At 42.7% G+C, this 23,992-nt stretch overlaps 1 protein-coding gene across 2 annotated transcripts in view; it reads right to left on the bottom strand.

Annotated features, from left to right (window-relative positions):
• Positions 1-7,614: 7,614 nt before the first annotated feature.
• WDFY1 (WD repeat and FYVE domain containing 1) overlaps positions 7,615-23,992 on the bottom strand; it is a 28,248-nt gene continuing 11,870 nt past the window's right edge. For both annotated transcript variants that reach the window (XM_082320236.1, XM_082320237.1), the window contains 8 exons: positions 23,028-23,178; positions 20,283-20,395; positions 17,469-17,595; positions 15,720-15,825; positions 13,328-13,429; positions 12,401-12,531; positions 11,256-11,364; positions 7,615-10,521 (listed from right to left, as the gene is read on the bottom strand). In XM_082320236.1, the coding sequence (XP_082176362.1) occupies positions 10,462-10,521; positions 11,256-11,364; positions 12,401-12,531; positions 13,328-13,429; positions 15,720-15,825; positions 17,469-17,595; positions 20,283-20,395; positions 23,028-23,178 (899 nt within the window). In that variant the 3' untranslated portion in view covers positions 7,615-10,461. The remainder of the gene's footprint in view (positions 10,522-11,255; positions 11,365-12,400; positions 12,532-13,327; positions 13,430-15,719; positions 15,826-17,468; positions 17,596-20,282; positions 20,396-23,027; positions 23,179-23,992) is intronic.

The raw sequence follows: 23,992 nt of genomic DNA, 5'->3' as shown, positions 1-23,992 counted from the left end.
CTTTATAAAACCTCTCTGTAACAGCCTTGTTTTCCTGGTTGGCTACGAAAGGCTGTCAGCATGACCCGAGCTCACCCCAAAGGTCAGAAAACAGAAACAAAAAGAATATAACTTTCATTTCCTCAAAACAGGTGCAAACCTTGTTCAAACCCAGTTGGAAACACCATTTCTGCTTCTCGGAGCAGCCGGCACAGCCCTAGCAGGCAGGCTGGCATGTGCTTTCTAAAGAACATATTTTACGTCTGTTTAAAGCCAACTCAGATTATTCCAGCAGAGGACTTAAAAAAAAAAAAATCCAAGTTTTTCCATGGCCAGGCACACAAAGGAGCCGCTGGCGCTGGGTCCCGGACCTGCCCTCTCCCCAGGCGCACCGAGAGGGGTATTCAGATGGCAGAGGCCACCGCAGAGCGCTGCCCCGCTTGAGCCCACCTCCGCGGGGACTTTGCTTTTCCAGGCGGCGCGCAAACATTTCTGTTTGCTTTAGGCTCTTGGGAAAGCCCCGTCCAGGCGGGCCCCGCGGAGGGTCTCCCCCGGCCAAGCCCCGGGTCTCGGCTCCGGGCGGAGGAACCCGGTCCCCGCGGGTCTAAGGGGGACCGGGGCCGCGCCGCTCCGCCCTGCCTCCGGCCAGCCCCGGCGGGCAAGCCCACAAAACGCGCCCGTCGAGGGGGGCTCCGCCGCCGGCCCGGCCGCGGCCCCGGGGGGCGCGGAAGGCGGTGGCGGCGGGGCAGGGGGCGGCTGCTCCCGGCCGGCCCCGGCCAAGTCCGGCGGCCCCGGCCCACTTACCATGGTGCGGCGGCGGCGGCGGCGGCAGGCTGGGAGCCGGCCCGGCCCGGCCCGGCTGGCTGCCGGCCGCCTCCCTCCCGCCCTGCCTCCCTCCCCTCCCCGCCCCGCGCCAGGTGAGGCCCCGGCCGCACCGCGCCTTCCCACAATGCCCCGAAGGGGAACTCCCGGGCGCCTCCTCCCCGCCGCCGCCGGGCCGGGGCTGCGGGCGGGGGACGCGGGCTGGCCGGGGCCGGTGGGCAGCGGCGAGCCGGCCCGAGACGCAGAGAGGGGCTGCGAGGGGAGCGGGCTGCCCGCGCTCTTCCCGCCGGCACCCGACGGCGTCGGGCTTTCCCGGCCGCGGCGGCCCGGCGGTGAGGAACCGGCGACGGAGGCCGTCTGCCACCGCTGCCCCGTCCGCTGCGCTGCTGGGAGAGGGGGAGCGGAGCGCGGGCGAAAGGGCAGGTTTGTGACAGGGAGCCGGTGCGGCCGCGGCAGCCTGCCAGCGGCAGCGCGCTGCCGGGAGGCCGGGGCGTCAGGGGCCCTGCCCGCGCACCGGGTGAGCCCCGCCGTCACCCTGTACGGGCGTTCACCGCTCAAAGGGCGCCCTTCTCCCCACAGTGAAACCCGAGTTTAATAAAAACACCGTTCATGTCCTCCGCTGGCTCTAGCTGCTCCCCTTCCAAGCATTCATACCCTAAAGACACTCCGTTAGAGCTACAGGCATGATTGCTCTGCCGCCCATCTCCATCAAAATGAAAGCCAGATAGTTTAAATGCCTTAAATGGCTGGGCTTTGCTAACCTGTGCTTTATGAGGGAGCAAGATATGAGCAGCTCTGCCGGTAGATCAGCAAATCCCTGTAACCTCTGGCAGGGATTTGCTGATAAGCAGCTCGTGCCAAAAGAATGTGCAACATCCACAGACTCAGCACTTGAATCAAAAGCTCTAAATCCAGGCCTAAGGCTTCTCAGCCTCTTACCAGGAGTCTGATCCAGATGCAAACTACCACATGAGCATAAAATGAGAAAACTTAGGACGTTTAAGCCCCATGTTTGTAGTCTAAAGGAGAGACATTCCCCAGCGCGCAGCATGCATCTAGCCCCGAGCGCGGTGTGCCTTAATTCAGGATAAGGTTCCCATCTGCTCTGGGCAGAGCTGTGCCCTGCTCTCGCGTGCAGTGCTAGACGCATTCGAGTCATGAGTGAGAAAGGGAAATCCGAAGGAGCTCAAGGACTCCAGGGGACACTGTGGTGTCAATGGCTGACACTGGTGGAACCCCTCTCCAGCCTCTGGCTTCAGCAAAGGGCAAGAGGTCCCTTCGTCAAAAGCAATTGTGCATGCATGGCTGAGAGGGCAACTGGGCTGAAATCCACTTACACTTGGAAATGCTTGTTTGCAAGAGCAGAGAGCATATGCAGGGGTGCGCTCCTTATGCTCATTTAACAGTGTGGAGGTAATTTCCACATTTCCCTAAGCATGCATGACCCTACTCCTCTCTGCCCTCCGTAAGCTTCAATTTGCTCTCTATAGACATGCCGTTCATAGAGGCCTTTGCTGCTGCTTGCTCAGTTCTGGTTTCTGTATGTCCCAACCCTGTCCCGCCAAGCAGCACGACACACGGTGCACTGTGATGCTGCCAGCTGCCGAGCGCTCTGCTTTCACTTCTGGAGCGCACAACACAAGAAGTACGCGTCCCAGCTGCCTACAGATCTCACTGATACTTCATCCGCTCGCTTGCCTCTGGCCTCTGTCGCTTCCTGAGCACACAGCCTGGGCCCATAAAGCAGCACTACCGACAGACCGCGTGAACGTGCTCGCCCTTTACCGCACAGCTGTGGTGCGGCACACACCGTGCCACGCTGCTAGACAGCACAGGCCTCGCTGGTTTTGCTTGCCTTCAGCGAGCCTGCTAAATACGTGCTTACTGCTATCCGCATCTGTTAAAGCAGACCAAAACCTTTTGCTAGATTCTCTGAAACGGGATGAGTAAATAAGCCACATGAAGTGCCACAGTACCCACGCTGCATTCCCCGGGAGGCAAACATCCGGCTTCCCCACAACCAGGGCCACGCTCCTGCCCCTTGCAGCCCCCCCCGCCTACTGTGGCCTACGCAGAACGACAGAAAGCTGGCGCTGCACTTAAACCGCCATTGCTAACACGTCAGATGCCATGGACTGAAGGAGTCCTAAACCTGCAACAAGCTTTGTCTTAGGCCCTCCTAATCTCTGCAAGCTTTATGGACTGCAGAAGCTAATCCTGGACCATTTAAGTAAAGCTATAGATTCACTAATGATTTACAATTGATTAGGAAGTTACATTCACGTACATTTCCAGGGAAACGAACAAATCCTGACAGCTCCAATTAAGAGACACAAACCACTGTCTAAAGAACAGCAGGGAGAAAACAAAACATAACATCCTCACTTCCTTCTAAAAAACTGCAAAAAATTTCCTTGGGGAAAAAAACCTCACCTTTTTATTGCAGAAAGAAGCCTTTTTACTGACACTGAGTACCACAACAAATGAAGAACACCGGCCATTTACACTGATTCTAGCCAGCACACGCCTTGGTGTTGTTTTTCAGCACCTAAACTGAGCTTCTGCCAGGCACGCAGAGCCACAGACTACCTCAGCTAAGTAGCCCCGTGTGAACCATGGAGTTCAGGCTGATGCACGCTCCCCTTGATGATTTTACAGGAGACCTGCTGTGCAGGTTTTTTTCCCCTTGATACTAGGGCCATAGGGGAAAGAGAAAACTTTAAAAGCCCAATCTAAATTCAGCTGCAGGAGGTAGCTTTTAATTGCACTTTGGATCAATAAAGAAACAATCTAATACTTGCTCTTGGTTACTAGGCAGGGGTTTGTACTTTTCCAGACAATTTTCCCCTGCTTTTCATATGTTCCCTTTTCCTTATTTGCTCACACAATCTGGATTCTCCACAATTTAAGTGCAGAACAAAGCATTCATATCACTGGATAACATATCAAATTATGTATCTGTGCTGCAGATTTTGGTACCTTATCAGCAGCAATAGCATGTTCAGTAAGTAGTCCCAACACTTAACCAGTTCAAAGGACTAGAAGAGTGTTAAAAATAGCAGTCTCAAATCCTTATAGCCTGTACTGAAGTGATAGGTGTACACAAGTACTTTCAGGGTGTCAAGTAGCATTTGATTTCATTTCCCAGCTGTATAAAACTAAGAGCGGGCCAGAAGGTAGACAGACATTAATAAAGCCCCATCCAGAATTCTCCTTCTATCAAGAGAAAATGTGTTATTGTAGCCCTCTTGTGTTCAGTTGGATTAACAGCTATTGGATCCATAGCATCCTTCTTTACAACCCCTTAAATCAAGGCTCTGCATGCTTTCACCACACTGCCATTCCGTTCTTTACCCTTTCCACCTTCCCTCAGTTTCTTTCATGTTTTTCCTCTTTCCATCCTGGCTGTAAAATCTAAGCATATTCAGATCATGCTTCTGAAAGAGCAGAGTGTTCAGTCGGTATATTCACATGGTAAAACAAGAGAACTGCTGTTTTGGAGTAGGAGGACTAAAACATCCCTCATTCCCTGTAAGCATGCTTATATTCCCAGCATTTCTTCTCCATAAAAGGACTGTAATGAACACAATTTACAGCCTTGTTTCCCTCTTTTAGATAATGCCTATGAGATCAAGTTTTAAATTGAGTGTCCCACAGACACCATTTAGACACGTGCAACATCTCTACCCTTACAGAAATCACCCTGACATTCAGCAAAGCCTGTAAGTATTATTGACAGTCCTGTTGATGCCAGACAGTCCTGTTGATGCCAGACCTTCCCTACCAACCACCAAGATTAAAAACTCTATCCACCACTGAGCTGGGACACTGCACAGTCAGGGCTGTAAGAGGCAGTGGCTTTTAACAGTATTCTTTTCCAACCTGCAAAGGCTGTAGCAAACAGAAGAGCAAGTTATGGCTGTGTTGCTATAGGTGCTTAATGGGATGGAGTCTTGTGACCGAGGGTGAGGTAATGGTTGTTTCCTAAAAGACACCCACCTTCCACATCTGCTGCCTCAGTCATCCTTAATTCAGCCACTGCAAGACCAGCTCACTCTTACAGATCAGGAGGCTCAGGCAAGCAGTTCAGTTGTGCTTCAAGAGCTGCTATCACCTGTCTCAAGGAGCTGAACTCCAACACAGACATGCTGCTGAGCAGGAAACCTGGAGAAGGAGCCATAAACTAAGAGAAAAAGAAGGAGAAATGAATGAGAACAGAGAAAAGACAAAGGACAGTACTAGAACAGAAAAATAGCTATGGCTTAGCAGCAGCAACAATACCAAGGAATATTAGCAAGCAGTGCCCACTCTTGATCAGCCACACAGGGGTGCAGTTCAGTTCATGAAACATGACTTAAAGAGTTTTGACAGATACATGCATATAGATTTTGAGAGCGGCTGAAACCATAAGGAAAACAGGCATCAGAAAGAAAAATCAATATAGATAGTGAGAGTCATGGTATCTTTTTTATTTGAAAGACAGCTATAGTAGCAAAGCTAGGAGCAAGTTAAACCCAATTCTGTGTCTTTCCCTAAACAGGGTAAAGGGGAGAAAAGCATGCAGCTCCATAACATTTGTTATTGCATGCCAGTTTCCTGAAGAACTGGGTAATATAAAGCATTTCAGAGGAAAAATTGAAAGACCACGTATAAAAATACAGATGGGAAATCCTACAGTCAACCTGTATTTCTACGTAAATTAATCTTGGGTTTGAGCTGGATAAATGCTAAAAGATACCTAAGCCTCTGGGTGTCTCACAGAAAGCGTGATTCATAGCACACCAGGGCCTTTGAAAACAAAATTGACAGGACTTACTTAGTAATTCAGTTATAACAGCTAGATGTAAGGCAACCCATGATATCTTTGTGACAAAAAGCAATATAGGAATGAATGTACCAAATATTCTGCAGACAAGCCAGTCAATCCCACCCAAATTAGTATAACACATCAAGAGCAAGTCAAAGAATATGGTTCAACTTCTCTGTGTGAGCACAGGCTATATACTAAAACTGGTAAGAGACCCTGGGTCCACAAGTGAGTTGGAAGGCAATTAGTTACATCAACTCTGAGCTGCCGGTATGTTGGGGGGAAAAAGGCTCATGCTATAGAAGCAGAAAGCAAAGTTTCTAATGACCCCATATATTTATTATTTGATAAAATATTTTATATTTAATTTTATGAAAATTGTACAGATTTTATTACTGATATTATTTTGATACTTTCTTCCATTGCCGAAGTGATAAAATCAGTAACACTGTCTTTGAATCTGTTCAACTATTAGCTACCTAGAGACCATGCCTTTACACTTTCCAAAGGGGCAAAAAACTTTGTGGGATCTTTGCAGTCACTTACGAGATCATTGTGAAGGCTTGCCTTATACCCATGAAAGCAGCAGAGAAAGCCTTCAAAAGCCACGTTGCAACTCACTGAAAGATGGTTATTTGATGACAAAAAATCTTTTTTAAATGTTAAGCTGGCAGAAATCATCACTTTCTGTAGTTTGATCATGGTATTTCACTGTTAGCCAGGTCATTCAGCACTGAAGACTTCGTCTACGGAGACAAAAAGCCTTAGAGAGCTTTCCTTCTGAAGTATATAGTAGTAAATCTGATCAACGTAAAAATCTGTCCCTTTCCTGCATCTAGTGTATTCTAAATCTCTCCAATGAGTAAAGTCAACACCACACCAAAAAACTCATTGCTAAGACCTGCCACACAGCTTATCTGAAATTTAAATGAAGTTTGCGACAGAAGGAGTGTGAGAAGTGATCAACTACGCATTCTCATTTAGAAAAACGATACGTGTATTTTAGTGCTTTCACTACAAGGACACCATTTGCAGTTCTCAAACATTTTCAAACTTAACTAATCTAGAGTTCATATGCCTTATTTAAAACATCCTATAAGATGGTCCTCACAGATGTCTAAACAGGTTTTTCTGACTACAGATCAGTAACAGCTTCATTGTTTCCAGTCAAGTTTTTCTTGGAACTAGAAAACAGGGTATTTTGCTTTGGGAAAGGTGAGAAGTTTAAGCTGATCAAAATGTTAAAAAACAATAAAATTAGAGTATTATATACCACACAGTGTACTCAGCCACCCTTCAGAGGTGGAAAGAATTTGTGAAACCCTTTCAGATTCCTTCTATTGCTCCTGAATACCCTAGGGAGCAGCGAGCTACACCATGTGTTGGCAGGCCAACATTCAGGCGTTCCAAGTGTTACAAGGCCAGCCAGTGCTGCATTTGAGCCTGTGAAGGCTGTGAGTAACAAGGATACTTCCCAGCTTGTCCCCATTCTTCCTCTGTGAGAAAGTATCATGAGACAAGTATAACCACCTCCTGTGGCTGCAGTTTGTGTCCTCTGTATGTATCGTATGGTAGACTCTCCTCATCCCATCCAGCATAAATGAGTATTTCTCTAATACCTCAGACATGTCCAAGGGATCTCAGGGTAGGGGGTTGATCCTCTGGTACTCTATGTTGTAAGAACCTTTGCAGACCTCTGAAGGGGAACCAGATGAAGCAGAGAAGAGGTCTACACGAGCTGGCAAGCAGGACACAGGATAGGGTTATGCATCCCTAGCTGGGACCACGCAGCCGTTGTTTGTCTCTCAGCTCACTGGTTCATCATGGGCCTTTAACCCCATTGCTGCAGCTCATTCAGCTCCAACACAACACATCTGACAGGCTCTCCCTCCAACCTAAAATTTGGATATGGGCCATGTAGAGGAGCAAGAGCATACAGTGGGGCTTGTGCATTCACAGAATGGAAGAAAAGATGGATCATCCAAATAGACTAAGTGAATATCAAGAAATATTTTATTGTACATGTAATCAAAGTTTAAAAAACAGACAAGAAGGAGCAAGGGACAGATCTATATAGCATCTCTTAACTATGCAGGGTACAGAAATACAACTAGTAAAGAATTAGCACATATTAGTACCCTTTGCTCCCCTTCCCTGCCTCAATGAAGGAGGTTACACAAGAGAGATTAGTAATGCTTCAAATCAAGCCTTCTCAGTAATTGCACACTTGAGCTGACATAGTTGAAGTATGTTCAGTTTCATGAGAGAGTATGTGCCTTCAAAATAGTTGTTTATAAACAAAATCACTATCTCTTTAGTGGTTTGTAAGCATTACTCATTCAACACCAAGAGTATACTTAAATGGGTTAATGATTTAGCAGCTATAATTGTCATTATATCTGAACTGACACTATCTTTAAGTATATCAATTATAGAAAATAGATTCCTTAGGTTTAACAATATGTAGTAGAGAATATATTATCTAGTGGCAAAACCGTAATGTAAAGAAGCAGAGGAGGTATTCACAGGGAGGGGGGGGGGAGCTGCATGCTGAGCAGGGGGCACGTTGACTAATCAGAACTAAAAAAGCTGAAGCTCAGGAGTGCTAGCCGCAAAGGAGTTACACCTCAGTATCATTAGTGTAAGTTTCAGAACGTCTGGTTTGAAAAATATGCTATTCATCCCACATCTACATCAAACTCCCAGCTTAACTCATGACCCTAGATCCTCCTTACCTACCACAGTAGGATCTTAAACAGTTCTAACAACGTAACTTATGTTCTGCCTTACACGCCGCGAGGAAGGAGGTTTCCATTCTCTTCCAGGGCCAGATACGAAGAAGTCTGAAAGTGAATACAGAGCATTATCGGGGCTTATTCGCCCCTTCAACCATTCAGTTTCCATCTTAATTTACAAGGGTGAAAGCCTTCAAAGCAGAAAGCTGCAACTTCTTTCCAGTACAAGCTGATTTTCTCTCAATAGCCTTCACAAATAAGCCTTCACAAAAAACGTAGGCTATACAGCATGTAGCAAGGGATGAATCAAATCAGTGTGACAAGAGCTAAATCCCGAATTGAAGGCAAGACAAGTTTTGGGATTCCACAAAAGAGAGATTTGTTTATTCTTCAGTGGCCCAATAAGCCTACCAAATTAAAAGACTCTTCACAAAACTTTCAGAGAAGGCCCATGGAAAGGTAGACAAAGCCAGATCAAAAATAACAGTAACTAACATATTCTGGATTCTACTGCCCTTTGGAGACTATGAGCTTTCTGGCTTAAAATGCAAGTGAATCATGATGCATTAACAATACCATGATCTTCATCTATTTCAGCCTACAGCATGGTCCAATGCAGATTAGTGTCAAGTTACACACCTAGGACTTGAATTCACTAACACTCATAGCACCACTTGATTGTTACTGTAAATAAAGACAGTCTAACCCTTAAGTCCTCTGCCAGAAAGAGCCTATTACCTTTGATAGTTGTGCAACACCACCTATCTTGGGCCAGCTGACCTACCCACATTTTTTGTCCTCACACATAGGCATGTTTTCAGACAAATCTAAACAGCTCCAAGCTTAAACTCTGCGACATATTACCTTAGCTTTCAAAGTTTCAAAATAAGTTCTCCTTACAGTGTTCACGTGTAGGAAATTCACACTGACAGACCAATTTATTGGCAATATCTCACTAGTTATTTCCTGTACGTGCCAACTGCACAGTCATAAAAGCCTCCCAGCTCTTCTTCATACTTCTCAGCTTTGAAACAGGAAAGGATCAATATAGATATCTCAGGATTAACAAACCTAGGTGCAGGGAAAAAAGCAGCTGTTCTGTACCTCAGTAATTATTGCTCAGTATTTATCTGTTTTAAGCAACACCAAGGCAGTATTTTAATTTATGCTGCACTTTAGCAGAGACAGGTTCCCTACGATTAAAGAAACATCAGCCTTTCCACAGGAAAAAGTCTCTAAAATTTAGCTGGCCATTTTTTCTTAGCCATTACATTTAACAAGGCAGATTTGCTTAGCTTCCCATTCTAACAGCTTTATAGAGTTGTCAAATTATATGGCTCATACCTATGGCCTGTCTTTAAAGTAGAGTAGCTGGGCTGCACATTTTCGAAAGAACTACAGAGGTTTATTAGCTATGCTAAAATGCTGCTTAAAGAGCCTAGCGTTGTTCGAAGACTCACCAGCTACCTAAACAGAACAGCTGTCCCACAAAAGTGATTTCACTAATAACTGAACTTGAAGATAAACACTACAAGAAAGCCAATAAAGGAAATCTTGTGTGATCAAAGGTTCTTTTACTATCTCATCTGAAAGAAGCTACCTGCCACTTTGAAGTATCTCCTCCTTCCATAGGAATAACCAACATACCTTTTGGAGGCAGTTTAGACAGTGACTGCTCAAAAGTATTTCTACAGAACTGCTTTTTGGAAGAGAGAATAAGTTATTTTACTATTTGCACAAATTGGATTTACTACACTCATTTTACTCTGATAATGTTTTAGCTACAAGGTATCTGTACAAGATATATCAGCAGAGATAGCACATTGTTAGCACTACATATGCAAACCGAAAAACAACAGGTCCTTTCATCAAGGTGTCATATTGCAGGTAAGCCATTTTACATTAGTCCAAGAGGCTGCCAAACTGCACTTCCGCACCAAGGAGATTTCTGGTGAGCCCAACAGAAAAACCGTGCTCTACAAAGGTGACTGTCCATCCTGGAACAGCAGCAGGAGAAGAATCAAGCAACCAGTGTTTGTGGTAATATTCTTAAGAAGGATTCCATTCATTCGGTGCATATTGCTGTACATAAGGTGCATAAACCTGTCAGGTATGAGATCAGCGTGAAGAGAAGCCAGTTGCGAGGCTGCAACCAACTACTGGTGTCATGTCCCAGATCTGGAAGAAAATATTGTGGAGAATTACATAGCATTATTATAAGACCTAAGAGGTATTTCTGTAAGAGGCATAGAAGCAAGCATAAAGACCTCCCTGGACACAAGGTAACAAATCCTGTTTAAACTGTACTTGAGGAAAAAGTCATAAAGAGTTATACCAGCCTTACAAACCAAAAGCCAAACTCTAGGGCTCAAGAGAGTCTTCTAGCAGTTCTCTGTAGGTCTGTTTTAAAAAGTGCTATGCGTTTTGTTATAAACATGCTTACAGAAAACAAGGGACAGACTGGAACAATCTCAGTTCTGATATGCATGGCAGATGTATAGCTTAAGCACAGGAAGATTCTACATCAGTCCGATTTCCATGTCACTGTCTTATACCCAGGGCTTTTAGTGGCAATGCTCCAAGAAGCCAGGGAGCTCAGAGTAAAGGAAGCCTGCACATATCATCATGTCTGTGTCTTTAAGGCCGCTAGCAGATTCTCCTACTGCTGGTGTCCGCTTTGTTTTTCCAAAGGACACCAACAGTAACCAGTTCTGACAGCTAGACTCCATACAGCAGAGTTACGCTTCATTTCCTCATCCAGCTGCAGGAAGGACAGTCTGCAACAAATATGATTCTTGCTGCTCACAACAATTAGCTTTGTAGCAACAGTTGTCAGAAAGAAAAAAGTACATACAAACATAAGTTCTCTATTAAATATCTCCAATAAATGCAGGAAAGAGGTACACAAATACCTTCACAATCCGGTCGCTCCCACAAGTCACCATTAGACCTCTGGAGATGTCCATGGACATGTGTGAAATGTTGTGTTTTCCTTCATGAAACGTTGCCAAGGAAGTACGGCTGCACAAGAACAATTCAGATGAAAGCCAACCATCAGATGAAGCTTGATGGCATCATTATAGCAGTGCAAAATAAACTTACAAGAAAATTAAATTGCTCAAGTACCAATAAATCAGTCCTGAAAACTGCAGTGCCATATTAAAGGGGACAGAATTAAATTAGCAAGTCATGCTAAGGCATTGCTTGTGTAGTTATACAGGTGTGACATTTCCTGGCCTTCTGCAGCCTGACTGTTAATAATACTAGAGCAGAAGTGGGACACTGCATTAGTAAATAATTGTACTCTTCGTTATAAAGTCAAGCTCAGCTACATTTTTTCCTGCTGGTTATAGTGAGTCAACTAGGGCACAGCACCTCCCTTTTTCAAAAAAAACAAAAACAAAAACCCCCACCAACAAAAAACCCAACAAACAACAAAACAAACACCCCCAAAATTGGCATCTGATTACTGTGGTCGTTTAGCACTCCAGGTGTCCAAGGAGGTGACAAGACAGTGAACAGTGAAGTGCTGTTCATATAAAGATAAAAAGGGGGTTCCTTCATTGCTAAGAAGAGTTTAATGAGACAGCAAATTACGTTTAACCCAATTTGCTTGCATGGGGAAAATAATGTTGGGCTGTGAAGAATATTCCCGTAGAAACAGTTTTCAGTAAGTCTACATGAACTAATGCATATACATCCTGGCAGCTGTGATGCATTGTCAGGCACCCATTTAGCAATTTTAAGTGCCATCAATAGCCTTTACCTAAACAGAAATCTTGAGGCAAGTATGTTTCAACTCTAGATCTCGGCTCATGGAAAAGAAGAAACAAAATGGATAAAAAAGTTGTAATACCACATCTGACCCAGATCAGCCTGCAAAGCCAGCTGAGGGATCTCTGCCATTGTAGTGCTTTGAGTGTCCAAGGCAAAGGTGGTCTATTAGCAGAGCGTCAGCTTGGCATGTTTGTGTAGCATTGTGTGTGGATGTGGAGCAAGCACAAGTGTTTCTGCACCTCAGCAGTATTACTTTAATTTATTACTCCTTAATACTCACTCTTCATCCTTGATTGACTCAAAACAGGAATCACAGACACGGACCTGGAACTCAAATCCCATGATTGGGTAACTTGACCGTTTGGTACTGCACTTGCCACACACTGCTTGCCCACATTTTCTGCAATGATGCTTCATGGAGGAAGAAGAAAACAAACAAACAAACAAACAAATCACTATATTGTGCCACTTGACCACCTTACCAAGTGTTTGCTGAACAACAAAAAAGCTTCTGTTTTGCAATCTGCTAGGAAGCAACCTGTTAGGAAGTCTTCTGTTACTTCAACCAAAGACCTTGGTCTTTGGACTCTGGAGTTCTGAACAGTCATCTTGGCCGTTAATGGGTTTACCTCCATATTCTCCCTGTCCATCCTCTTCTCCTTTTGCAAGCTCCTTCTGGGAGCAGGGGAAAAAGAGGGTTGAACAAGCAACCGAGGAAGTAACAGTCTAAGAAAGCCAGAAATAGATCAGTGTCTTGGTGCCTGTCCAGTCCCTCCAAAAAGAAAGCTATCTGGAAAGCTTTCACATTCCAGCCCATTAAGAGCAAGGCCATCACTGCTTCACTGAACTGAGCACCCTACAACATGTTAGGCTGCAATGTGCTCAGTTATGGGGCACTGTGTGCCACTTTACACAACACTTGAGGATTAGCTGTCCACAGCTCTAGTGCATAGAAATATTCAGAGAAATCCAACTGACCACTCGCCCCAGAGCCTGCTTTGCCCCGTGACAGAAGTTTGATGCAACACTTTTCATAAAATTTGGAAATTTCTTAGCACGGCCTAGAAGCTGCGACCTCTCAATAAACCCTCACTTCAAAGCAGCAAAAATACCAACAGTTCAAAAGATCTAACAGCTTTACTGGTTTTCTGTTTGCATTTTGCTTAAGTGCTGAAGTACAGCTAAGCACTAAAACCAGTGATCTCACCTGTCTCAACCCTAATGTCTTTGTGTCCCACATTTGCTTTATATTCCAGAAGAAAGGTTGTTCACACTTCTGACAGGAATCACTTTCTAGCCATTGAGGAGCCTACAAAAGAGCAAGAGATGCAAACAATCAGAATTATTTTTTTTCCTCATATGACAGCCAAGGAAGTTTGTTTCAAGAACCCAAAGTAAAGTTTTACTTGGAAAGATGCCCTGTCTCAGCTCTGGACATTACAACAATAGATTGCCTAGGGTACAGTACATAGGAAGTTTAGTACAAAAAACCCCAAACCCAAGACTACAGTTCTTTGTTACCTACACACCTCCTACATTTTTTAAGCCCACAGCAGTATGTTATGTTACTGCCTTAATAAGAAAACTAATTCAAACATCTAAGTTATTAAACTTGCTGCAGGCATTCAAAGACTGCTGCTCTGGTTGCCTAGATGATTTTTAAGGGCTAGTGTAATCCAAGTTGTAGGAGCTATGAAGCAGTCATCCCCTCTAAGAGGCAGGGTCCAGAAGCAAATTCTGGAAATAAATCTCTTTTCTGCTTCCCTAGGATTGCAGTTTGAAATAATTAAGAACCCATCTGCATTTTCCATACTGCCCACGTCTTCATTAAGCATCCCTTCTCCCACGCACATATTTTTCCTGCCATAAATGGACTAGGCCAAGTGAAAATAGTTAGAGCTTTCACACATTTCAACACTCTCAGATACTTTAACTGAGCATCCTTGTAAGGGATAGAAAGAGAGGTACAATATTTTTAGTACAAAGAATTGAATTAGAATACGTATAATTCTATACAACTTTATACATCTGATGGGGGAGTCTCCCTGAAACCCGACAGGAGGAAAGCCAGAACAACAAAGAAGCTTTTCTCCTCAATTCACTTACATCCATTGTTGATAGCAATACAACAATAGTATTGGCAGTTGCACCACCATCTCACCATGAATATTTATTAATACCAAATATCCAGTTCCTACATCTTCAACCTTGATTGCATCCCCTTCCTTCCCCCATGCTAGTGGAAAATATTGTAAAGGGTAGTAACAAGTCCAATGTGGGGGGTGGGGAGGAGAGTAGAGGAAATGAGTCGCTTCTCCACCAAATGAGATGTTTCATATTGTTTCTTTCAGCTACTTACAATAGCAGTTTTCACTTAATAGCATTTTTGAAAAGACAATCCACTTTCTGGCTGCCTCTAACAGCAAAACAGGATATCTTCCTATTCTTTTCATCTTAATTTCAAGCATTAAAAAGCAGGTAAAAACCTGTCAGCACTACCAACACTATTACCAACATATAGTTGGAACTGCCCAAGATCAATAGTACAGCTGTCAGTGGAGTTACCATTCCTTCTAATCAAAAAAGTCTGTCTTCTAGTCTTACGTGCATTAGTGCATATTTGAAGATAACCCTATAACATGACTCGCTACCTAATGCGTCAGAGGCAGTATGTTCATCATTCTTCAAACATTTAGTTTCTTCGCTTTTGGATTGGGCTTGATTATGTTTTTCCAATGAGTTCTGCAACATCACGGCTGTTCTAAGTTAACCATATTAATTTAATTGTATTAAAACTGTCTATTATTTAGAAGATCCCTTAATTAATGTGTGCAGATCCAGAAGAGAAACTGCCACATCTTGTTTTCCCAGTTATATTTTAAGTCAATTCCTTGTAACTACAAAGTTTCATAATATCACAGAAATTTTGGAGAGATCATCATGCTGAACATGTTAGGAGCATCACGTACAGCAGTCTGTGTTTAAGGTGACAGCTCAACACATGTCAGAAAACAGTTCTTAATGATGACACTTGCATTTAAGGAAAAGCAACAGGGCAAGGAAGGCTGAGCCTTAAATACTGCTTTATGGAGGCAACCAAAACTAACTCCTATAATTATGGTTTAACCAAAGATAATAGTAATATACATCTTTTCAGCTCCTATGATGGATATGAACTGATGCAGAAAGAATCTCAAAACCAGTATCTCACTTCTTTACCTGCTTTTACATGAGTTGAGAACTTATTTCAAGACTGTTGAAGCACAATCCATTGGTTTGTTTACTGCAAAAGTTTGCCTGCTTTAGAGTGTTCCAGCAGCAAGGACTGTAGCCATTCCAGTGAAGGTGTTGTCTCATTGAGATAAGACTCTAAGCAGTCCCAAGCCTGTCCTGCACTTCTCCTGTCCTGAGAATCCATCTACTACAATGCAGTATGGACAGCCACTAGAACAGAGCAGGTTTTAATATCTTTCAGCCTTAAAGTCTGAGGCAATGTGACGGAAAACAGCCTGCACGACTGACTAAGCAAAGCCACATCAGCCTCTGAAAAGGGAAAAATAAATAAATAAATAAATCTTTGACCTAGGACATGATCTTACCTCTTCTCGGCTGATATCCATGTTCCAAACAGCAATTCCCCCATCAGCTGAACAAGATACCAGCTGTCGTGTCAGCTGGATGTAACAGATAGCCTGCACCTTGTCACTGCAAACAAAGTGAACACTATTTACCCATAGGTATTTAAACAAAGTTTAGTTTCCCAGCAAACCCTGACTTATCCTTGTAAAGCTACCTACAAAGCCAAAACTGATTTCCAAACACTTTGCTAAGTCTACTAAGTAGAGCTATGAAGATGAGTGAATAGATGCTGTCACCTAAGCACTACCCTAGCATCAGGATGTTGCCTAGAACAGTGTTCTCACAGGCTTGACCAGAATACCAGAGGTACAGTTCCATGTTAACATTTGCTGCCAGCAAGCATTGACAGTGAGCTGAGTGTCAACTGGCTCAGGGTGTGCGTGCAAATACTCTTCTGTGTTGGCAAGGAGAGCCAGTTGTCAAAACAGAGACAACTGGAAAAATAAAGAGAAACATTTGTTTCAAGATACAGTTAGGAAACAGACAGAGCTTCCACTTTTGCTAACAAACACAATAAGTAAGTCTGTAGTTGCAAAGCAAAGCATGCATTCACCAATAAGACAGTTTAATCCTAAATAAAGTCATGGCAAAATAAAAGTCTACCCTAAGAAACTAAACAAAGGATCTCAACAGTATTAGACTGCTTTGCAACATCTGAGTTGAATTAAAAAAAGCCATTCTGCTTCACAGAAGAACTTACTTTCCCATTCAGTATGAAGTTTGATGCTAAGTGTGATGTTTGAAGAGAAACTAACAGTGTTATAAGTCTTCACCAGGACACATGATGCAGCAGTAACAGCAGTATAAAGTCCTCCAGTCACTGACTTCAGTTACTTTTTTGTAACCAGTACTCTATTATTAGTTCTTTAGCCATAAAACTAAATCCTCAAGATTTAACAAGAGTTCTAGGGCTAAGGCTATCAGTCTTGATCAAAGGTGGATGGAGGCATCTATGGAATTAGACAAGAGGAGAATGCACTATACAAATACATCTTTAAACATAAACAAGATCTCTACTACCACTGCATTTCTAAGCAGAATATATCTTCAGTGGTGAACTGCCTGTCAGACTGAATTAAGGCCCTAGATTTAAAAATGGCTGTTAGTGTTGTGTCTCTAAAAATAAAGAGTTGATTAATACAGACAACTAACTACCTAGTCCACAGAACAGTGGAGATGTAACATGCTTTTCTGAAGTTGAGACACCACCCCTGTAATTTAGCCATTCAGTTTATCACCTCACTGATAGAAAGAGACAGAGAACAGGAACATTTTGAAGCTTATTCTACATGGGTGCATGAACGTGCTTATACATTAAGTTTCTAGCCCCACCCTCACAGGCAACTCAGTGAAGTATTTACAATACACAAGCATGCAACTTTTACATAAAGTCCAAGCAAGATGATTTAGGATTTTTACCCACCTCTTTCTATAACCTACTTTTATGTTATGTTCTCATTACCCATGGTTTAGAAATAACAAACAGGAACAAAAAAAAAAAAAAAAAAAAACCAACCAAAAAAAAGATTTATCAGTAATGGTTTCCTAGTACTGCTTATCCTTCTTCCCCCTTAAAGTCCTCAGAGTCTGCAAAAAGTTGTTTTCTCCATTATTCACAAAGAGTCAAATATCTTGCCATGCTATTTAGTCTTCCTGGGACTCTGTGTTCATTACAGAACATGTAGGAAAAATAAGACACCATTACATACTGATGTCCCTGGAGCAGCAGTGTTCGCCCCTTCCTTCCACCAATATCCCACATGATAATGCTGTGATCAGAGGCACCTGAGAAGAGCAGTCGTTGAACAGGATCCCACCACAGGGAAGTAATACTCCCTAGGAAAGAATGGTCTGCAGTTAGATCCAAGGGAGCCACTCCCCAACACAATGATGCTCTTCTGGGTCATTAAAGTGAAACCTGAGGTACTCCCTTACTACAGTAAGAGATACGGAAAGCCTTAAGGCAAAGTACAGCACGCAACAGCAAGATAACAGTCCTGCTAGAGAAGCAAAGAGCGTCTGACAACAGAACAAAATATCCCTAAGAAGAAAGTTAGATGAAAACCATAAGCCAGAAAGTTCGAGTTACTAGCTCTGCTTCTTGCATTTAGGTAGTTGGTTTTAAGAAGTGGCAGGCTGCTATGTGATCTTTGAAAGACGAAAAGTATTAAAACTTGCCAAGCAGAGACTAGTATCTACAAGTATACAGTAAGGTGCTTGGTCAGTGGTCACAGGACAGCAAGCAGTGTTCAGAGGTAAACCAACTCCCTTACATAACTATTTACAACCTTAAAATAATTGGAATAAGAAACTAAGCGACAGTTTCACTGCTGTTAGCAAATCTGGCCACTATGTACTAAATAACAAAACTAGATTTCAGAAGGCCCAACCTGGCTCTGCACCTCATTAGTCAGACATAGAAAGAAATGAGTCATCTGACAGTAGCAGTCTTACACTAAACCCATATGCATGGTAATATAGACAGGAGACTAGAGAAGTAATTTTGTCACTCATGCCACCTATAGTTTTGAAGTTGCAGGAACATTTTATTCCCTTACAGACATCCTTCCCTTTAAAGCATCCTTCCATTGCTCAGTTGTCCTCAAAAGCCTTGTTAGCCTGAAAGCAAGATGAATGGTAATTACAGCCCAAATCAGTCCTTTCCAGCTCTCTGGAGCAAGAGATTTTTCTTGCCTCCTTTAGGGCTATACTGTTTTCAGACTGACCCATTTGGGAACAGTTGTCTCAGAGAACAGTGAGCATCTGCACGATAAAAGGCAGTTTGAGTATTATCTCAGCATTACACAGAGTAGGCTGTTAAATATGGAGAATTCTGGAAGATGACTGTTGAAGGACAATTAAAAAACCATTTAAACTGCAAAGCAAACACTGCTTGCTTATGAAGTCACAGTAAGGCAAGAGCTAGAAAGGAAACAAGATGAAGTCAGACTTTTGAAGTCTGGCAAACACAGCTGCACTCAGAGAAGAACTAGATGCCATTTAAGTTTAGAGTTACCAGGCCTTGAGAACATGACACAAATACTGTGGAGGAAAAAAAAGGTTACACAATCTTTTTTGCTTCTTTTTTTTTTTTTAAAAAAGGAAAAAAGATGAAGTAGCTACTGTTACACCAATTGAAGAAAAACCTGTTTCTGCCCCTCAAATTTCATCATCTTTTATACTAGATCAATTCTTGCTTTGAGGATCACAATCCCCTTAGGGAACTTACACATAAGCCAAAGGTATCTGCTATGCGGACAGCACTGCCGAAGTTTGTGCTTGGAAGCCCACCGCAACTCAATAGATACGCACCATACATAGTGCCACGTTGAGACATACTGCTTTCAGACTAACAGTAACATCTATCAAGGAGTTGCATTTGAACACAGACTAGTGCAAAAGCATACAGAGGTAAAGGAGTCTCTGGGGGCAGGAGAATTCTTTTGCTCTTAACTGAAATAATCTGAAATTCTGCTTGAAAGCAGAAGAGGCATCTATCATTTGAAAAGCTCAATTTGCCTCCCACATTCAAAACCAGCTTTATCATTTTACAGTCATTGGTAAATCAGGAGTCTACCCAGCTTTAACAAAGTCTACTCTATACTTACAGCTATTAAACAAGGCAGCCTTTTCCAGTGGGTCAGAGACTCATGACCCAGTAATCCACCCCTACCCAAACACAAACTAGTTAGCTGATTGGAAAGTTGCCAGTACCACATGGGAAGAGACTAAGTCTTGTTTATTTCTCTCAGCGTATTATTAAATTACACATTCTTCTGTGATTTGCATTCTTGCCTTACTCGTTGCAGCAGACAGTGGCTCCCTATGTTACACGCTACTTGGTTCTTCATTTGATATAAGGACTTCAGCTATACTACACAGGATGAGACATTTGTCTTTGACTAGACAGTCTTGATTCTAAAAGGCTCTCTAGATTTCTTGCATATAGCTTAGTTTCAGCTAAACATAAGAAACTGAACTAGAGCCTCATAAGGACTGATCAGAACAGCAAAGTCTACATTGGGAAGAATTAAGTGGCTTTTTAGAATCTAGATTGGGGGGTAGCTAAAGCTGCTTTAGGTATTATTATAGTACTACAAGGTCTCCAGAAAAAACACACAAACAAACAAAAAAAAAACCAAACAAAAAAGCCCAAACACTAACACTTTCTCATCCCCTCTTTTCAATGTTAAGGAGACTAAAGTTTTTAAAGGTGGCCATCTAGTGGATGACTTGTGTTTAATTGAATGCATATATCTACCTTTGTTTTTCATCTATAATAAAAATACCTGTCAGTACTCATAAAGCAAAGATTTCCCCTCAGCAAGAATGTCTCTGTTCTTTAAGAGATAGTAATATGTACAGCTTTGAACAGCTTTTGATAACTACTACCCTGCACTAGTTATTAATCCAATATCTATCCTTAAGAGGCAAGATATCCAACTGAACGTCTCATCCTGATTGTATTACAAAGAGGTACTATAATCTGGGTCAAGTAGAATTAAGAGGAAGAGTTACTTTACCTTCATGCCCTTTGAGTGTTGTGATAACTGAGCATGTATTTTGCTCAAGCTTCAGGAGAGTGATCTGTCCAGAATAATCACCAACAAATGCATGCCGAGTTTCATGATCATATCTGAACCCCAGTCAAGGAGAAGCCTCAATTGCTTTTAAGAGTATTTTGCGGGACTGAAACAGATAGCACAGCTGTCAGATACAGAGTCTAAACAAATTGGAAAAGAACATTTTAATATGCCATATAAATATTTACATAACTACTTCTAAAGGGGTTGCAGACCATAATAGTTAAACCTTTTTCATTCCTCTCTTCACCTCCCTACATGTGCAAGTAAGACAGTATGGAAAATAAGCGAGAAAAGTTTTAGAAAGCCACTGGAGAAGCCATGAGATAATCCATCCCCTAGTTTAAGGCAAGCCAAGTAGACTTAGACCATATCTAGCAGATATTTAGAGAACACACTCATCATCTTCTACAAGAGATGCCAGAACTCCTCAGGCTACTTGTTGCAGTGCAGAGCTACCATTAGGAGCACCTCACTGGACACTGGATGGCATTCGGTCTTACCTAGCATCTGCTCCTATAAACTCTTTGTTTTCTAGCATGTTATACTAGTTGATGCCCCCAGGATAGGAAAACTAAGATACAAGGATGTTGACCTTCCACAGCTAGTTTACCTTACAGTGGAAGTATACTCCCAATGTTCTAGCTACTGAGAAGGTGAGACCATCTGATTTCTTGTTCTGTTCTCTGCACTTTCAAGTTTACTGATGCAGGTCCTTGAGCACAGTATCGAAGACTGAACTGTACTTCAGAAAGGGTTCTGTCATTTAACACTGTCCTAAAAGCCACACCACATCCTAACATGGGATCTATTAACAAAGTGGCATGTTTGGCAAAAGCATTATACATCATAACAGCTTTCTGATACTCAGTTTTTATCTCTACGTAACTACTGTCTCCAGAAACTAAAGCACAGCAATCTGGATGGAACTAGATCATTTGCTGCCCTTAGAAGACTTTTGCTATTCAGGAAATAAGCAAGAGCTATGAAAAGCCCATACAGCTGACACCACATAACCCAAGAGTTGTGGATAAACTCGCCTGTCCTCCTGGAGCCACACAAAAACCCAAGCAGCAGCTAGCAAAGTAGCCTATTCTACGCAACAGAAAAGATTAACTTTAAAAAGTCAGTGTACCAAAAAGCCCACCACCATAAGTGAAAAAGCAGAGGTTTTGCCATCTGATGACATTCTGAAATCTCTTAAGCCTTCAGAATCTTGAGATAAACAATTCGCTTTCAACAAATCCACAAAGTCCCTGAACGTGTGATCCTTTCTTCGTCTTGAAAGTTCAGGCTAGCATTATTCCCACTAATCCAGTAAAGAACAGGCACTCTGCTATGTTTTTCAGAAGCTTACACATAGGATTGTTAACAAATGACTCCTAAGGAACCTCCCAATAGAGAGACCAAGCACCTAGTACACACACCAGAAAGCTAGTTCTTCCAAACAGAAGTCTAAAGGCAGGATCAATTACAATGCATTTTCAAATGCCATGGTCTTCAGTGGAAATTTATTTTTATTTTGATAGAAAAGGTCATATTCTTTTCTCCATTTTCATAATAAACTGTTCCATTATTTGCAATAGCATTAGCTATAGAACCCATTGAATTCAAATAGTGAGGCTCAGAGGCACCAGACTGTTCTGTGAGCTAGTCTCCTAACACACCCCCCCCCCCCCCGCCCCCAGTATTAACCCAGTTCTGGGCCGCATTCAGCTGAGGCGAGCTGTACATGAAATGTTTGGTGGGACACAACCCCCCTGAACTCTAAAACAAGGACAGCAAAAAAGAGCAACAGTACAACAATACAAACCTGCCAGCTCTTCAGTCAGGAAGGCAGGGTCTGCATAGATGGGAGACCTCAGAAGGCTTGACATGCTGCTGGCAACCAAGCAGTTAGCTTTCCTCCTAGTTTCTTAGCACTACACAGGTATATAGCAATTCTAGAGAGGTCTTTATTTTTTCAAGAGATGTAGTTGACCTCTTTCAGCTTTTGAATCATACCACTTCTAACAGTTTTAGAATTTAGAGTATTTAACTGATGCTCAAAGCTTTGATATATGAACTACATTTTAAGCTACTGGGTTTGTAAGTCTTTTACACAGGATAAAGAATGCCCTGAAAGAGCTGAAGAGACAACCAGAGTTCTTAAGCTACAAATGCTGCAGTTAAAAGCAATTTGCAGGAAAGCAAACTGCACGCAGACAAATCACTACTAGTAATGAATAAAGTTTCAATGTACTCCATAGCTTAAAGATAGAAATGATTAACATGAACAAAGACAGAAAAATTAAAGCAGTCCAAAAGGTTTTCATGATGTTTTACGCTCTAGAAGGACTCAAATGCACACTGGCATCTGTTTAACAAAGTGACTTGCCTAGGAAGTATACTGGCCAGGCTATAGGTAGTTACTAGGCACTTCCACAAGATGCTACAGACAAACATCTCAAAATTAGGAACTAGCACACACTGTGATTTCTGTAACTCAAGGTCACAACATCCCCTTCTACTATCCAACAACAGCTAACAGAAATAAAGGTATTCAACATCTAATCAGAATAAGGGTTTGCAGACTTTCAAACGATTTCACTCTAGCTTTTTACATGAAAGGGAGGGAACAAACTGAGCTAAAGGAACAAAGTACTCTTCCAGTTTCAGGGTAGCAATCATTTTTTCAAAGGATACTGTAGACATGAAGCCCAAGAGGTGAAGTAATGTCTCTCCAGCATACTCCCACTCCTGGTGCACATCCAACTGATACACTTGTCATGACCCGTGCTGATAACCCACTCTGATGTCAGGCAGAAAGTAATAGCAGACACTCGATTCTGATGAGCTGTGGGAAGAAAAAAATTCCAGCTAGTTTTTCCTAAAAATCAAAGCGATGTGTTCTTATGTTCTAATTCAGAGAGACATAGGTTGAAGATGACATATAAGCAATGCCCCAGGGAGACATTTTTACCATCATATTATACTTGCCTCTAGGCTGAATTAAAAGGTTAGCATTGTTCTGTTTGGTATTTGCCTTCTGAATAGCTTCAGTGAACCAAACATGTCAGCTAATTTAAGCCTTTCTCCCACACAGAGAGAAGCCGAGTTCAGCCCAGATACCCAAGATGCTCAGGTTAAGTAGTAGGCAAACCCTCAGCTTCCTCTAGTTAGGCCAGGACTTCTGGGGAGTATGTAACACATCTAAAAACCTTAATTGCTTTCTTTAAGTGCCTCTTTTTCTGACCCCAGGGGAGCTATGCTCAGATTCAAGCTTTTAAACACCTGAAAGTGTATTAGTCCATAGAACTCAAACTGCTACCTCTGACAGCAACCAAATCCCACCCAGCTTTGTTTAGAATGCTGCCACTAAGCAAGAAGTTACATGAGCATTAGAAAGAAGCTCCCCCTGCCCTGCAAGATGCGAGCACCTCCCTTGACTGAGTTGCCAAGTCATCTTCCTTAGGATAAAGGGGGGTTTTGTTGCATTAAGAACAAGGTCTTTTTCTCCTAAGCAAGAACATTGCTTCTATCAGTGTCAGGGAGTCATAAGACAAACTGCACTTTGTTTTGCTACATAATCTGCAGTCTTTAAGAGTCTCCTTCAGGCCTTTCACATTAATATTCCAATTTTAACCAGCAATCAAGTTTTGTATTTCTTT

This window comes from Platalea leucorodia (assembly GCF_965183815.1).
Source record: "Platalea leucorodia genome assembly, chromosome: 8".
Lineage (NCBI taxonomy): Eukaryota > Metazoa > Chordata > Aves > Pelecaniformes > Threskiornithidae > Platalea > Platalea leucorodia.
Note: the sequence above shows the minus strand (reverse complement) of the source record. Positions and strands in the feature narration are given on the sequence as shown.